The sequence below is a fragment of the Petromyzon marinus genome, chromosome 2 (assembly GCF_048934315.1).
Source record: "Petromyzon marinus isolate PM22_M1 ecotype Great Lakes invasive population chromosome 2, UKy_Petmar_22M1.pri1.0, whole genome shotgun sequence".
Lineage (NCBI taxonomy): Eukaryota > Metazoa > Chordata > Hyperoartia > Petromyzontiformes > Petromyzontidae > Petromyzon > Petromyzon marinus.
This window is the reverse complement of record NC_133668.1, coordinates 11,772,511-11,790,402: the sequence shown is the minus strand read 5'-3', so window position 1 is coordinate 11,790,402 and position 17,892 is coordinate 11,772,511. Positions and strand designations below refer to the sequence as shown.

The window sequence follows — 17,892 nt, the reverse complement described above, 5'->3', positions numbered from 1 at the left end:
CTCACCCAAGATTTGACGGTACATGGCCCCGTCCATCGTCCCTTTGATGCGGTGAAGTTGTCCTGTCCCCTTAGCAGAAAAACACCCCCAAAACATAATGTTTCCACCTCCATGTTTGATGGTGAGGATGGTGTTCTTGGGGTCATAGGCAGCATTCTTCCTCCTCCAAACACGGCGAGTTGAGTTGATGCCAAAGAGCTCCATTTTGGTCTCATCTGACCACAACACTTTCACCCAGTTGTCCTCTGAATCATTCAGATGTTCATTGGCAAACTTCAGACGGGCATGTATATGTGCTTTCTTGAGCAGGGGGACCTTGTGGGCGCTGCAGGATTTCAGTCCTTCACGGCGTAGTGTGTTACCAATTGTTTTCTTGGTGACTATGGTCCCAGGTGCCTTGAGATCATTAACAAGATCTTCCCGTGTAGTTCTGGGCTGATTCCTCACCGTTCTCATGATCATTGCAATTCCACGAGGTGAGATCTTGCATGGAGCCACAGGCCGAGGGAGATTGACAGTCCTTTTGTGCTTCTTCCATTTGCGAATAATAGCACCAACTGTTGTCACCTTCTCACCAAGCTGATTGGCAATGGTCTTGTAGCCCATTCCAGCCTTGTGTAGGTCTACAATCTTGTCCCTGACATCCTTGGAGAGCTCTTTGGTCTTGGCCATGGTGGAGAGTTTGGAATCTGATTGATTGATTGCTTCTGTGGACAGGTGTCTTTTATACAGGTAACAAGCTGAGATTATGAGCACTCCCTTTAAGAGTGTGCTCCTAATCTCAGCTCGTTTCCTGTATAAAAAACACCTGGGAGCCAGAAATCTTTATGATTGAGAGGGGGTAAAATACTTATTTCCCTCATTAAAATGTAAATCAATTTATAACATTTTTGACATGCGTTTTCTGGATTTTTTTTGTTATTCTGTCTCTCACTGTTCAAATAAACCTACCATAAAAAATATAGACTGATCATTTCTTTGTCAGTGGCCAAACGTACAAAATCAGCAGGGGATCAAATACTTTTTTCCCTCACTGTATATGTGTGACAAGAGACTAACGGGTCTTTAATTCTTCACATAATTTATGTCTGCCATTTTGGATAGAAAAATGGCTGAAGTATTTCATTTCTGCATAAACATTTAATAAATAGGTTCACTAATTTTGATCCAACAGCTGGGCCTGCTTTTTAATATATAATATATCCACTGTTTTTCCATTTAGGCCAGTGGTTTCCTCTATCTAGGAGTGACATCTGGCATTCATGCATATTACCTGCTAATACATATGTATGGTTCAGAAACATGGACTCTGAACAAACACAAATGAGAGACTTAACCGTCATGGAAATTAAGTGGGTTTGGGCATGACATATCATTGGAAGAGATGATGGCTTTTTTGAGAGAATGGCAGCAAAAAGGAGGGAACGTGCCTGAGAGAAAACGGCTAAAGAGACAAGGTGATGAGATCAGATCGAGTGAAATAGTGAGATGGATTGTGGCATCGTAGAGCATGGAGAACGGTAACTGTGTGGAGAGGCCTTCATCCAGCAGTGCACAGAACATGCCTGATGATGTAATTTGCAAAGGAAAATGGTGTATCACGTCTGGCGCAAGGCCAAAGTACTTGCCTTGTGGCGGTTGGGCTTGATGCATCGTATAAAGAATGGGTGCACAGAGCTGAGCATGACCATGAGGGCACTCAGAGAATCCTGTGGGCACAGACAGCAACAACAACAGCAGCAGCACAGTCACCACCCTGTAAAGAATGGTTCTTGAGCTGCTGCTTACCGTAAACACGACGCTAAATTGCAAGAAGGTTAAAAATATGTTCTGCATGTGCCTTCCACAGTGGTACGAGTGTAGTTATGCATACCTTTGGGACAATTATTGGACAGTTATTATTGCTTAGAAGTTGACCTTATAACAACAAATATGGTGTATACAAAATGACCTTAAAACAATAGGGAATCTATGTAAGGAAGACACTATGCTCTTTTTCATGCTATAAAAGCCCATTTTAACCAACTTAATATGTGCTGCCGAATGTTATACTTCTATTTTGAATACACATTTGCAACAGATGCTTTCATAAAAAATGTTGGCCCAAATCAGAAATATATTTTTTTAAATAACAAAATACCCCTACACCAAGAATAACTAATGCACTCAAAGCAAATAAACTGAATTTTGTTGCTTAATTTCAGCACAGACACTGATCATCTGTCCACTGGGGGTTCGTGATGATGTTTCAATATCAACATGTTCCCCTTTACCAGTATTAACCTATGAAATATATTATCGTATGAATTAAAAACAGTAATATTTTTGTTTTATTGTTATGCTTGTTTACCTAGGAAAACCTCTCTGAGCCTCATGACTATTTTCCAGGAGGGTGGTGATGATTGTTATGTATATTCCAATTGAGTAATTTTCAGGTATTTTTTCAAATTTGTAACATTTGGACCATGATGCCAGCACACAATGACCTACTCTTTCGACTGACATAACGGAATTGCTAGTGTCCACTGACAGATGATTTACATACCCACCATATTAATCAGGGTGGACTTGTGACAGTGTTCTATCCACTAGGCAGCCAATGACGCGTCTCACTGTTGCATAAGTGGACATTATTAGTGTGTGCGTGCCTGCACTGATGGCGGGTGCAAGTGCCTACTGGTATGCAACAGACCATACCAGTCCATGTAACAGACACCACTGCCACTTTAGAGATGAAAAGGCAGGCCTGTGGTTATATAACTGTACAAGTGGTTTGTTCGTGTCTGTGGAGACTTTGAGGTGACCGTTACATACTGTAATAGAGGGCCAAATGTTTTAAGCGTCGAAAACAGCGAGGATTTTTTTTTATTTACAGTTACATTTTTGGCATTTTGTGAGTTGTTGTGCATGCTAATACTGTCCGGTTATTGTAAATGGGAACGGAGTGCAAGTTTTATGATTTATTGTTTGCATACACGTGTGTACGAGGATGGATGTGTGCATGCACTTTTCTGCTGTGTACCTTGAATTGAGAGAGGAGGGTGGGCTTGCGTTGGGATGGCCTCAGGGTCTCCCCTCTGCCGGATGCTTTGTCTCCAAACAGCTCCCAAACAAACCCAGATCTAAGCGACAATTCACATGCTTTCACTCAACAGGCTGTTTGAACCAACGAGTAACCAATCGTGTATTTGCAGCCAACAGGTTTACATGCAACTATGCACAAGGATGCACGTCGTATACACATGGAAAACAAATCTTTCAGTGGCGCCCTTCCCTTGGCAAGGTCAAATAACTTGGCCGTGAATTATGTGAGTGGACATGCGTCGGGCAGGGAAATGTTATCTTTTGTTATTTCTGTGTACGCTGCAGAAGCACGTATGCACTGCACACACAAACATGCAGCGGCATGAGCATTTCGAAACACGCCGACTCAGTTACACGACAAGCCCATTAAATATGTATTTTAACTCCTGCTAACCCGAGGTGACAGGTAATAAGGTATCAATCACGTGAAATCATAGAAGATCTGAATTGCAGCCGCACAAATCACTGCTAGAACCAGGCAGCTTCCTGCCTGCCTGCTGGATAAAGTAGAAGTCCTGCACATTTTCCTACTTTTAGTTTGGGAGCAAGGTGTAAGGGGACATTGCGATGGGTTGTGGGTGGAGTGTGAGGGGAGGGGCACTTGCTACAACACTGTCACGCAAACCGTAATATAGTGTTTCCTGTGAGGGCAGCTATGGGCATGTTGCCAGCAAGCCTGGCACACCGCCAGATCATCGGCTCTTCAATGGAGCTACCAAATGCTGGTCGAAGGGGCTCTCAGAGCATCTCAACAGATTTCCTGCCTGTTTTCACGTAAACAGTGCCTAGGGTTTAGCAAACCAACTTTTTGTGCCATTTAAGCAGAAGGATGTCTGGCAGAGCTGCAAGTAACGTTAACGAATTGAGGATCGGGTGATCTCTATTACACTGGAGTGGTCAATCGGTCTCAGAAAAGTACAGAGTCTAGAAGAAATGAAGAAGAGCAGTAACTTCACACTTTCCATGGCAAGCACAGGAAACCTATGAAAATAGCAGAGTGCATGAGTAGTGACATGGAATGGGTCACTATGGTGCATAGCACGGGTTGCTGGCAGAGAAGGGGATCCGCGGTTGTAGCAGCCCTGTCTGCCAGCAGGTCATGTGATAAGCCGGAGAAAGGGATGTGGGGCAAAGGTGATAGAGGGGGTATGTGAAGTAAAGCCCGGAAACCTTCTAGTGGGTTCTAGAAGGGGGGCGTGGCCGAAGGCGGAGCGAGGCCGCGCTGGGTGGATAAAAGGGGACCCCGAGCGAAGGTTCGGGGCTGTTGTTTGGAGTGGAACCCGTCATGCTGCTGGAGTCTTCGTCACCGTCTTCACCTCCTCGGCGTTGTTAGTCAGGCAGCCTGTTAGCTGTCCTGACCATAGTGTAGTTACTCCTTGTACCTGTGAAGGCTATAATAGAGTGCCTCCTACTACTAGTGTCTCTGCGTGACTCACTACATTTGGAGTCGGAAGTGTTAAATATATATTTTTTACATATATATGTAATTTTTTAAAATGTATAAAATGTCAAAGTTAACAAAGAAGAAGGCTCCTACCGTTGGGTCCTTGGGCGAAGAGGATGACGGCGAAGTGATTCCCCTGACGGCCCTGAAATCCAGGACCCCGGAGATTGGTCCTGAAGAGGCGATCCCGGCAGAGCAGCGTGCGAGGGACGGCGACTCCTCGCTGCCGCCGACTGGAGAAGGATGGCGCGCATGCAACGCTTTGCTTTCCGTGGTGGAGGAGCTGGTTGCGCATTTTGGAGTGGAGGTGTCAGAGGAAGAAGCGCATCGAGCGGGCAGCTTTACAGCATGCGTGGGAAGCGGCCACAAATTTTACCGTCCGGGAGCGGGGCGCCAAATTTGGCCGCCATTTTGTCAATTGGGCAGGAATCGATTCCCACCAAATTCGACCTGCCGTCAGCGTCCCGTCCGGAGGTGCTTTCCCTCAAGAAGCGGCTGCCATTCGTGAAGGAGTTTGTGGTTGCGGGGGGCGACTGGACAGCCTTCCAGCGCTGGTTCGCTGCTACTTGCGCCCTCGCGGGATGGTCCGACGCGGAGGCGCTGCGGGCTCTTCCCACCACCCTGGACGACAATGCCTTGGTGGCGTTCGATGCCATTCACCCAGCGGACAGGGCGACACTGCCTCAAGCAACGCGTGGCGGAAGTTCGTGATGCAAAGACAGGGGGAGACCGAAACGCCCCTCGCCTTTCGCAGCACGCTGCTGTCACTGGCCCACGCTGCATATCCGAAGATGGAGGAGGCAGCGCTGGCCTCCCTGGTGCTGGAGAGACTGCTGTCGCTGGCTACCTGCCACGGAGGAAGATGACCTGACTTCGCTTAAGGTAGCCCGTTGCATCCAGGCCCACTTCAACCTGCAACGGCGAACCGGGATGGCCGCCTGCACGGTATTTTCGGAGGAGGATGAACTGGAGCGTCAGGAGCCTGCTCAAGCCTGCGCTTCGCTCGTCTGGAGTCCACACGGGAGAGTCGGTGCAGGATGGCGACGGTAGAGGGAACGGCAGAGCAGGACCCCCCTTCTCCACCGTGGAGGCCCCCCGTCACTTGTTTTAAATGTGGCCTGCAGGGCTACATCTCCAAAGGATGCCATGCTGATCCTGGACCATTCTCCCCGCCTTTGCCGTCTTCAGCCCTGCCGACCTCCGCTTCTCCGGGCCCAAAGGCAAGTCGCGATGCATTACATACCCGGCCGACACAGTCACTTCACGCATCTTCATCTCAGACCATGTCGTGTTCACACACCGCTACTTCTCGTCGTGTCGCGGCGTGGGAATGTCGCACTTTGGCGGGTGGCGGATGGCCGCGGAGTCCGGGGCAGTGGACCGCGTTGGCGCACCGTATCGTGGCGGCGGCGGGATTATCCACGGTTGTTGTATTTGTACAAGGTGTCGACACAGGAGCATCCGCTAGCATTATTTTGGAATTTATTTATAGCTGTTTGCCATCGAAATAGTGTTGTCTTAGTCCGGTGGGTAGGTCGTGTGTTTCCGCTAATGGTGGGAGTTTGGGTATTGTGGGACAAATATTGGCCACAGTATGTATCGGGGATATTGAATTGATGGGCCCAGTGTTAGTCTCAAAGACGTTGGCTGTGCCTTGTCTGTTGGGGACTGATTTTCTGGGAAGGATGCCCCTTAAGATTCTGGTGGACCAGGGGTGTATTGAGCTACCGCCGGGGCGTTGATTGGCATTTTTAACATCCCCGACTCGCTTGCGAAGGGCCAACGCCACAGTTCAGGCCCTCGTGAGGGAGACCATCACGGTCCCTCCCGGTGCTCAGATGCTGGTGGCCTTGCGGCTGCGGAAGCAGCTTGATCACAAAGACACCGCGGGAGGGATTCTTTTAACCCCTTCAAACAGAGCGGTTCGAGGTCTCGCGCTGGTGGGGGCCCAGAAGATAGTACCCTTCCTGCAGATGTTGATAGTCGGCCTGGGTGCTGCGGTTATCCAGGCAGGTATGGTTCTGGCCTACGCGATGGCCGCATGTTGCGGGGAGGCCGGCGATGTGACCACAGAGGTCGTGGCCATGGTGGAGCGGGAAGGCGAGCCAGATGAGTCTTGGATGGATGTGCTGTATTCCGAGAATTCTGATTTATCTGGCGAGCAGCGGGGCGAGTTGTGTGCACTGTTCCGGGAATTTTAGGACATTTTTAATCAGAGTAAATACGACATTGGCCGCACATCCCTGATGCAGCACCACATTAATATGGGTAACGCTGTTCCTATACGCCAGAATTCATACAGACTCAGTCCCAAGGAGAAGGACAAAGTTCACCTGGCGGTCGACGAGATGTTGGCCGCTGATATCATTTCCCCTTCCACCAGTCCGTGGGGAGCTCCCATTGTTCTTGTTAAAACGTGAGATGGGAGTCTGTGGTTTTGCGTAGATTTCCGCAAATTGAACAAAGCCTCCGTGGCACGGATGGACGATTCATTGGACGCCCTGTCAGGTGCGCGGTTTTTCCCCACCCTCGACTTGTTGTCAGGGTTTTGGCAGTTTCCTCTAGATCAGAGCTCCAAACCAAAAACTGCGTTCCGAACACCTCAAGGTCTGTTTCAGTTGAATTGTCTCCCGATGGGACTCCACTCAGCTCCGGCTACGTTCCAGCGACTTATGGAGCTGGTTTTAGCAGGCCTCCAATGGGACTCGTGGTTGGACAATGTGATCGTCTTCGGACGCACGTTCCAGGTGTTTGTCAAAGTGCGGGCGGCCAATCTTAAGTTTAAACCACAGAAGTGTCATCTCTTGCAGACATCGGTTCGCTACTTGGGTCACATTGTCAGTGAGTCCAGGATAGCCACGGACCTTGACAAAACTGCGTGTGTGCACACATGGCCAACCCCCACGTCGGTGGGTGAAGTTCGCAGTTTTGTCGGGTTCGCATCATATTACCGCCGCTTTGTGCCCAAGTTTGCAACAATCGAAAAACCGCTCCACGCTATCACCAAAAAAGGCCAAAGATTTCGGTAGGGGGAGGAGGAGGATACCCTGATTTTTCTTTACCGTTTGTGCTAGACACAGACGCCAGTGAGACCGGAATCAGCGCTGTGCTATCACAGGTGGTGAACGGGATAGAGAGGGTCGTTGCTTACGGGAGCCGTGTATTGTCCCCCGCAGAGAAGCGTTATTGTTTGATGCGCCACGAATTATTGGCTATTGTAAATTTCGTACAACAGTACCATCCGTACCTTTACGGTAGACAGTTTGTTGTATGCACAGATCACGCAGCTCTTCAATATGCGCTGCGGGTTGACCAGCCGTCCGGCCAGTTCTCCCGCTGGTTGGAAATTTTACAACATTATTCCTTTATGGTCACCTACAGGAAAGGTACATGCCACTGTAATATAGACACGCTGTCGCAATTGCCGCCAAAGAGCCAATTTGCATGCTTGATGGGTGCCTGCCATTGTAAACCTGCGGTTGCAGGATTGCCGTGCACCGTCATGGCGTCGGTTGACGTGTCACCACCCGCAGCAACCGTTCCCAGCGATAACACGATTGGTCTCACGCACGCGTAATGGGGACGCTTTGAAGTGGAAGAAACCTCCCTGTTAAAATTGTGGTGTCGCGTCAGAATGAAGGGTGGTAGAAAGGGGCCACCGGGAATGTCCCTTGTGGTCCTCCGTGATGAGTTGCTGATGAGGTGGGATGAGGAGGTGCAGTGTAACTGCATCATCATGCCAACTGCTCTGCGGGGTATAGTTACGCGGGCTGTCCATGTGAGGTTGATGTCCGAGGATGTCCATAACATGCTTATGGGTTGTGTTGAGTGCGCTCGCCGAAAGCCCCTGCTGAAGCAGGCCCAGCCACCGTTGTAATCCATCGAGGTATCCCGTGTTAATGAGCTCGTTGCACTCGACATCCTCGGGCCATTTCCCACCACTCCGAGGGGAAACAAATTTTTGCTTGTCGGGGTGGAGTACCTGTCCTGGTGGCCGGTGGCATGGCCTTTGCTGGATCAGTTGGACGTGTCCATTACTGACGCATTCTTACACGGCTATGTTTTAGATAAGGGAGCCCCGGAATGTCTCCTTACAGACCAAGGTCAGAATTTTTCTTCCAAATGATTAAAGGAGGTTTGCGACTCTCTGGGTACTAAAAAGATCCACACGTCACCCTACCATCCCCAGACTAACGGGATGGTGGAGCGCTTGCACAGGACTCTTATGTCCATGCTGTGTCAACAGGTCAACGAGGCGCAGACTGATTGGGATTTGCATGTTCAGGGTGTTCTCACCGCGTACAGAATGGCCCCTCATGCCTCAACTGGGTTCTCCCCCTTTTTCCTTATGCATGAGAGGGAATGTGATCCCCCCCATGGAGGCTCAGTTGAACATGTATCCGGGCAAAAAGAAGGCCACTGTGCTCATGGCCATGCAGCTTACAATCAGGCGGCTGATGGAAGCACGGGGGTAATTCGGCCAAACGGCAAGCCAGCAATGAAAAGCTTGCGGGACTCCGTGGATCCGGAAACCCATAGAACACTGGGGACAAGGCGTGGCTGCATTGCCCCCAGGTGCCCCTGGACACATCCCCTAAATTGCACAAGCAATGGCAGGGCCCGGTTGAGGTGATTGAGGTCAGGAGGCTACAGTGTGTATGAATTCAGGTCGGTCGCAGGCGTTGGTATGTGCACCCGTCACGGCTGAAACCCTATTTCCCACCTTGTGATGTCGCTTCATCCTCACTAATTGACGGCTGGGTGTCTGATGTGTCAGTTGAGCCCGGGCGTACCTCAATGGGACTCCGTACTTTTGCCTACAGGATCCCAGCGCCTGACACCCGTGGACCCATTGGCGACGCCGTCCACAAGACGAACAAGGGATGACAGAATGGCCGCCATCCATTTCTTCTTCTTCTTACCCATCATCTTCTTCCCGGGAGGGGCCGCGCCCATTAGGCCATTTACAAGTCATCCCCGTAGTGCCCAGGAAACCCATTCTTGCCCCGCCCGGGGGCCCGGCAATGAGGACCCATTCCAAAACTGTTCGGTTTAAATAACCCGCCCCTTCCCATTGTTCTAGTTATTCCAATGCCGTCTGGTGGGTAGTCGCAGACGTGAGCCGGGCTGTGGTTGTCGGTTGACTTGAGGTCCTTCCTTTACTCGTGGGCTGCGGCATGCTGATGGTCGTTGGGTATTGTTGTATCCCTGGTGGCCGGGTTATTGTTGTGTGTTCGTGCTTGTTATCTGTTCTGGTTATTTATTGTTCTTTGTTATTCCATTCTCGGGTGGTATAATGGTTGTCATTGTTGTGTTCGTTGTCCTGCTACACGAGGTATAGAGGTCAGCCGGGACGGCTGGTTTTTTTGCACAGGGGCGGTGATGTAGTGACATGGAATGGGTCACTATGGCGCATAGCGCTGGTTGCTGGCAGAGAAGGGGATCTGGAGTTGTAGCAGCCCTGTCTGCCAGCAGGTCATGTGGTAAGCATGTGAAAGGGCGGTGGGGTAAAGGTGATAGAGGGGGTAAGTGAGGTAAAGCCCGGAAACCTCTAGTGGGTTCTAGAAGGGGGGCGTGGCCGAAGGCGGAGCGAGGCCGCGCTGGGTGGATAAAAGGGGACCCCGAGCAAAGATTTGGGGCTGTTGTTTGCTGCTGGAGTCTTCGTCTTCACCTCCTCGGCGTTGTTAGTCAGGCAGCCTGTTGGCTGTCCTGACCATAGTGTAGTTACTCCTGGTAACTGTGAAGGCTATAATAAATAAAGTGCCTCCTACTACTCGTGTCTCTGAATGACTCACTACACATGTAAAGCACGGGTCGGAAACCAAAATAACAAGAAGAGCCATTTATTCGAATTCAGTCAAAAAACCTAAATATTTCAAAAGCTGCAATGCAATCTTTAAAGAGCTGCATATCTTTAAAGAGCTGCATATGGATCTGGAGCTGCTGGTTGCCGACCCCTGATGGAGAGGTATAGAAACAAATGTAGAATAATTGGGACAGTGTTTGACTTCAAATCTTCTCGTAACGTTTTACATGTGTAGTGGGTTAAATTGAGGCGCACACTTGATCTTGGAGGCAACACGTTTATTAACTAATACTACGGGGTAACTTTTAATATTCGCAGGATAATGACTTAGGGTGGTGACCACCACGGCTGACTATATACATATTTGACGGGATAACTACTAATCGGACCAGGACAGCTAGCACGCTGCCTGGTCCACGTGCGCGAAAACCGGATGGACCAAATTTTCAATTATTTCAATGGTATCAGGTACTAGGACCTTGGTGAACAGAGAGACCACATCGAAGCTGCCAAGGATATCGTCAGGGGACAGCACAACGTCTTTGACCATAGAGACCAATTGGGCTGAGTTAAGTACTGCCGAGGTGGTCTTGCTAGTGAAAGGCAGCAAGGTATCTGACAGAAATGAACAGCCCCTATCACTGTCGGGACTCGGCCTTTATGGGCTGCGGCGTGGCCAGGCTCCACTCTTGGCCACGCCCCCTTCCAGATCCTTCTCGGAGACTTGGGGCCCACATCACGACGTGTCCCTCTCACCTCCTCTTTGGTCCTCTTTACCACCTCATCCGGTCACGTGCCCTCTCGGGTTCACCCAGACTGTTATGTTCTCACCCGGCCTCTCTCTCTCACTTCCTACCGGGACCATGACCTGACTCGAGCCCTTCCATGGCATACTCCCTCTAGTGTTAGAGAGAGGCTCTGCATATACAGTACCACTCCTTACCCGGTACTGTCGCTACACCATAGTGACACCATTTATGTCGCTACACATGTGCCAAATAATCTAACTAAGGTACAGCCACAACATTACGCAGCATTTATAGATTTGAAGCTTTCGTGACTGCAAGGATCCATACTCTTTGGTTCTATTCAGTCACGTAGGTAAAAAATAAAATAAAACAATAAAAATAAAATCACGACGTTTCGGCCACACAAGTGGCCTTCATCAGGTGAAGGGACCGGACTGTCCAGAAGACAGAATTGGAGTGAAATCAGCCAAGCCCAGGTCACGTCCTTTAAGCTGTGTGGAAGGAAACAAAGGCGCCTTGACAAAGGAATTAGCATAACAATGAGCATGATGTACGTAGAAGGTACATGATGGACCATGATGGACCAGGCGTGGGGGGGACCATGATGGACCAGGCGTGGGGTGAGGAGAGTTTACATAATGTTGGTGTGAAGGGAAATAAGCAGCTCTGAAGGTTTGGGATATCACTACTTGAAAAAATATACTGTACCATTGAAAATTAGTTTAATATTTGGTTTGATTTAAAACATCTTTCCAATGATGGCTTAATTTGAAACCATCCTCTCGGTTAAAATTGTGTCTGTGTTTGTAAATCTGAATTGCCTCGTGGACAAATCTCTGATAATAACCCGTGGGTTTGCAGAGAACCTTGGTATCGGAGAAAACTATATCGTGATCACCCACAGCGTTGTAACAGTGATCAGCTACGGCAGAAGAATTTGTTCTGCCGTGTTTCAAATCTGATTTGTGCTCGCGAATTCGGTCAGACACATGTCGTTTCGTCTCCCCAATATAGCAATCACCGCAGGTACAACTCAATTTGTAAACCCCGGGGTACTGTAAATCAGGAATGACATCCTTTACGGATGGGATCAGATCACGAATTTTGTGTACTGTATTGAACCGGACCAGGATCTTGTGCTTGTTTAGAATTTTGGAGATCTTTTTAGTAACGCCTGCTATATATGGTAGTGTGATGGTTTTGATCGGAGTGTCAAGTGGTTGTTTCTGTATGGAGGGAGAAACAGCTTGGCGGATGGTACGGTCAGAGTATCCGTTCCTCTTGAGGGCCAGATGTACATGTTTTAATTCACTGGTCAGGTGGTGTTGGTCCGAAATGCAATGTGCCCTGTGGTATAACGTTTTGATGAGAGAATTATTTTGGGTCGGGTGGTGGTGGGAATCAGGTTTCAAGTAGGAATCTGTGTGGGTGGGTTTCCTGTAGACAGAATGTCCCAATGAGCCATCAGGTCTCCTCTCAAACAGAACATCCAAGAATGGCAGCTTGCCATCTTTCTCCACTTCCATGGTGAATTTGATGGCGGGGTGTCTGGAATTGATGTGGTCTAGGAAAAGGTTCAAAGCTGGGAGGCCATGTGGCCAAAATGACGAAAGTGTCGTCTACATATCTCTTCCATAGGGAAGGTCTGAGGGTGGAAGTCTGGATGGCGTCTGATTCAAAATTCTCCATGAAAACATTGGCTATCACTGGTGACAAGGCGGAACCCATGGGGGTACCCTCATTTTGTTTGTAGAAGGTGCCATTCCAAGTAAAGTAGGTATTGGTGAGGCAGTGCCTAACCAGCGCAGGTGTATCGGGGTCTAGTCCATGTTGGACCAAATTTTAAATTATTTCAATGGTATCAGGTACTGGGACCTTGGTGAACAGAGAGACCACATCGAAGCTGACAAGGATGTCGTCAGGGGACAGTACAACGTCTTTGACCATAGAGACCAATTGGGCTGAGTTAAGTACTGCCGAGGTGGTCTTGCCAGTGAAAGGCAGCAAGGTATCTGACAGAAAACGGGCTAGCCTGTATTTGGGGGAGTTGATCGTGGATACGATGGGTCGTAGTGGGGTGCCTTCTTTATGAATCTTGGGAAGACCATAGAATCTAAGGAGTCTTGCAGCAGAAGGTTTTAGGGAGGGACGTTTAGTTGGTTCGATTAGGGGGGTCGAACTTGCGATGATCTTGTTGGTTTTTATCGTTAGGCTATTAGTAGGGTCATTTTAAATTTTTGAGTAACTTCCATCGTTGAGCAGGTTCTGGATTGTGTTATTGTATGAATCTTTATCACAGGGCTCATTGCATTTAGGACCAACACCACCTGACCAGTGAATTAAAGTATGTACATCTGGCCCTCAAGAGGAACGGATACTCTGACCGCACCATCCGCCAAGCTGTTTCTCCCTCCATACAGAAACAACCACTTGACACTCCGATCAAAACCATCACACTACCATATATAGCAGGCGTTACTAAAAAGATCTCCAAAATTCTAAACAAACACAAGATCCAGGTCCGGTTCAATACAGTACACAAAATTCGTGATCTGATCCCATCCGTGAAGGATGTCATTCCTGATTTACAGTACCCCGGGGTTTACAAATTGAGTTGTGCCTGCGGTGATTGCTATATTGGGGAGACGAAACGACATGTCTCTGACCGAATTCGCGAGCACAAATCAGATTTTAAACATGGCAGAACGAATTCTTCTGCCGTAGCTGATCACTGTTACAATGCTGTGGGTGATCACGATATAGTTTTCTCCGATACCAAGGTTCTCTGCAAACCCACGGGTTATTATCAGAGATTTGTCCACGAGGCAATTCAGATTTACAAACACAGACACAATTTCAACCGAGAGGATGGTTTCAAATTAAGCAATCATTGGAAAGATGTTCTAAATCAAACCAAACATTAAACTAATGTTCAATGGTACAGTATATTTTTTCAAGTAGTGATATCCCAAACTTTCAGAGCTGCTTATTTCCCTTCACACCAACATTATGTAAACTCTCCTCCCCCCGCGCCTGGTCCATCATGGTCCCCCCCGCGCCTGGTCCATCATGGTCCATCATGTACCTCCTACGTACATCATGCTCATTTTTATGCTAATTCCTTTGTCAAGGCGCCTTTGTTTCCTCCCACACAGCTTAAAGGACGCGACCTGGGCTTGGCTGATTTCACTCCAACGCTGTCTTCTGGACAGTCTGGTCCCTTCACCTGATGAAGGCCACTTGTGTTGTTGCCAAAACGTCGTGATTTTATTTTTGTTTCATTTTATTTTTTACCTACGTGACTTTACCGAATAGAACCAAAGAGTATTACGCAGCATGCTTACAATAATCAACATTGCACTATACTTTTTGTACAATACACCTGCTCCACTCACATATATATGGTCATACATAAACAATCACTCCACTATTAATTAATTCAGGATTTCATTCCGTGCCCGATGCCTCCATACATAACTTGAAAAATGTAGAAATCAGAAAATGTAAACTCTAAATGTGTTGCTATTTTAGAAATACTAGATTCATATAGGAGGAACCATACAATGTGTCATCATTATAATCATTAGCCAAATTCTATCCATGGTTGAAGTTCTGCCCGTGTCATCACCATCTGTTATGGCCATGTGATGCAGAAATCCATCTCCTGTGCATGAGCTCCATCTCTGCGGTAGTCCTTTCGGGTATGTTCTTGCCATTCCATCATCAATCTCGTCCATATGCCATCATTTATTCTAGCGATATGTCCTGCCTATTTACTTTTCACAACAGTCATGAGTTCCTCTTTATGTTACTACGTTTTATTTCCAGCATGCTGCTTTGTGCACTTTTCACATATTTGTTCATTTTCTTTGTCAATGTCCTTGCTCCAGATCCATATTCCACGGCTGGTAATATGTACCAATTAACCACTTCTTTAGGCACATCGGTATGTTTCCTTTATTATAAGATAGAATTTTCCAAAAGCACCCCACCCTCCTCTCCCTCACCTCTGTACTTTATAATTTTCAATGTGTTGTCTTAATTAATTCTCCTTCATATACACTCTGCTGTGTTCTCCAGTTGTGTCCCTCCAAAAATGTTTTTCTTTCGTTTAGCCAACTTACTGTACACATATCTATGGGACCTTTTTTCAAGTATTAATATATGGTATTGAATGATAAAAAAACATTACCCTTTCTGGCATGAATACAGGTGTTAAGATCTTCAAACACTAAATACACACCTATTAACCACACATACTTGTGGTTCTGTAAACCTGCTGTGAGGACATCTAAACAGTGGACCAGTGAGGCTGTGGAAGATTTGCGGGCGTGCTTAGACTGTACTGACTGGGATATGTTCACGACTGCTACCAATAGTCTAGATGAACTCACAGAGGCTGTGACGTCCTACATCAGCTTCTGTGAGGACTGCTGTATCCCAACACGTACCAGGGTGAACTTTAACAACAATAAGCCCTGGTTCTCAGCAAAGCTCAGAAGGTTGAGGTTGGAGAAGGAGGAAGCGTTTAGGAGTGGAGATAGAGACAGATTCAAGGAGTCGAAGAACAGGTTTAGCAAAGCGGTGAGAGAGGCTAAACGACTGTACTCAGAGAGACTAAAACACCAGTTCTCTACAAACGACGCTGCTTCTGTCTGGAGAGGGCTCAGGCAGATCACCAACTACAAACCCAGAGCCCCCCACACCACTAACGACTCCCGCCTAGCCAACGACCTGAACGAGTTCTACTGTAGATTTGAAAGACAATTGGACTGTCCTGAACCACCCCTTCCAACCCAAGAGGCCCCATCCCCCACCAATACTACAGAGACGACTATCTCCTTTCAGGAGGGAGAAGTTAATAGACTTTTCAAGAGGCAGAATCCACGCAAAGCAGCCGGGCCGGACTCTGTCTCTCCAGCCACCCTCAGGCACTGCGCTGACCAGCTGTCTCCGGTGTTCACCAACATCTTTAACACCTCCCTGGAGACATGCCATGTACCAGCCTGTCTCAAGTCCTCCACCATCATCCCTGTGCCCAAAAAGCTAAGGCCAACAGGACTAAATGATTACAGACCGGTCGCCCTTACATCTGTGGTAATGAAGTCTTTTGAGCGCCTGGTCCTGGCACACCTCAAAGCCATCACAGACCCTCTCCTGGACCCCCTTCAGTTTGCCTACAGAGCCAACAGGTCTGTGGACGATGCAGTTAACATGGCCCTCCACTTCACCCTACAGCATCTGGACGCCCCAGCATCCTACGCCAGGATCCTGTTTGTGGACTTCAGCTCTGCCTTCAACACCATCATCCCTGCCCTGCTTCAGGACAAGCTCTTCCAGCTGAACGTGCCATACACCACCTGTAAATGGATCACAGACTTCCTGTCTGACAGGAAGCAGTGCGTTAAGCTGGGAACACAAGTCTCTGGCTCCAGGTCCATCAGCACCGGAACTCCTCAGGGCTGCGTCCTTTCCCCTCTGCTCTTCTCCCTGTATACCAACAGCTGCACCTCCAATCATCTGTCCGTCAAACTATTGAAGTTTGCGGATGACACCACCCTCATTGGGCTGATCTCTGGTGGGGATGAGTCTGACTATAGGTGGGAAGCTGACAATCTGGTGACCTGGTGTAGCCAGAACAACTTAGAGCTAAATGCTCTAAAGACAGTTGAGATGGTTGTGGACTTCAGGAAGAATACAGCACCACTCACCCCCATCACCCTGTTAGACTCCCCAGTAAAAATTGTAGAGTCCTTCCGCTTCCTGGGCACTATTCTCTCCCGGGACCTCAAGTGGGAATTGAACATCAGCTCCCTCACCAAGAAAGCTCAACAGAGGATGTACTTTCTACGGCAGCTGAAGAAATTCAACCTGCCAAAGACAATGATGGTGCAATTCTATACAGCGATCATTGAATCCATCCTCACCTCCTCCATAACCGTCTGGTACGCTGCTGCCACTGCCAAGGACAAGAGCAGACTGCAGCGTATCATCCACACTGCTGAGAAGGTAATTGCCTGCAATCTACCGACCCTCGAGGACCTGCACACGACAAGGTCTATGAGGCGAGCGAGGAAGATTATGGCCGATTTCTCCCACCCTGGACACTCTCTGTTTCAGCTACTCCCCTCCGGCAGAAGGCTTCGGTCCATCAGGACCAAAACCTCACGCCATAAAAACAGTTTCTTCCCATCTGCTGCTGGCCTGTTAAACAAGGCCAAGGGCTAACACTGTTTTTAACATTTGATCTACATAACGACACGTTGCTGATATTAACTATGTTTCCCTATTTGTATTTTTAAATTATATCTTAAAGCTATTTTATATTCGATATTTATTTAATTTTATATACTTCAGCCCCTTAGTGTTAGACTTTTAACCCTTATTATAGTAAGACTTGTTTAAAACTTATTTAAGATTTTAGATTCCTATATGTTGAATGTATGCACCATCCTGCCAAAGTAAATTCCGTGTCGGTGTGAACTTACATGGCGAATAAAACCCTTTCTGATTCTGATTCTGATTTATGTAGACTTGATGCCTTGTAATAGGTGTCTACTTGGTGTTTGAATATCTCAAAGAGCTGTATTTATGCCAGGCCGTGTAAAACTTTTATTCTTCAATTGCTCTACACTTTTGTTTTCTAATATTTTTTATTTAGTCCCACTTCACGGCCTTCTTTGTTAAGTTCTTCAATCATTTCCTGTAGTTCTTGACCAATGTTAAGATAATGTCATCAGCGAATGAGGGGTTGTCCGAGTTCACAGAACAGTGTGAGTCAGCCAATGCTCCACTACTCCACCCTTGGA

The 17,892-nt window shown here is 47.9% G+C and overlaps 1 protein-coding gene across 3 annotated transcripts in view; it reads right to left on the bottom strand.

The window, feature by feature from the left end:
* Nucleotides 1-542: 542 nt before the first annotated feature.
* LOC116947383 (unconventional myosin-X-like) overlaps nucleotides 543-17,892 on the bottom strand; it is a 56,692-nt gene continuing 39,342 nt past the window's right edge. For all 3 annotated transcript variants that reach the window (XM_032963057.2, XM_032963047.2, XM_032963066.2), the window contains 2 exons: nucleotides 3,023-3,122; nucleotides 543-1,709 (listed from right to left, as the gene is read on the bottom strand). In XM_032963057.2, the coding sequence (XP_032818948.2) occupies nucleotides 1,599-1,709; nucleotides 3,023-3,122 (211 nt within the window). In that variant the 3' untranslated portion in view covers nucleotides 543-1,598. The remainder of the gene's footprint in view (nucleotides 1,710-3,022; nucleotides 3,123-17,892) is intronic.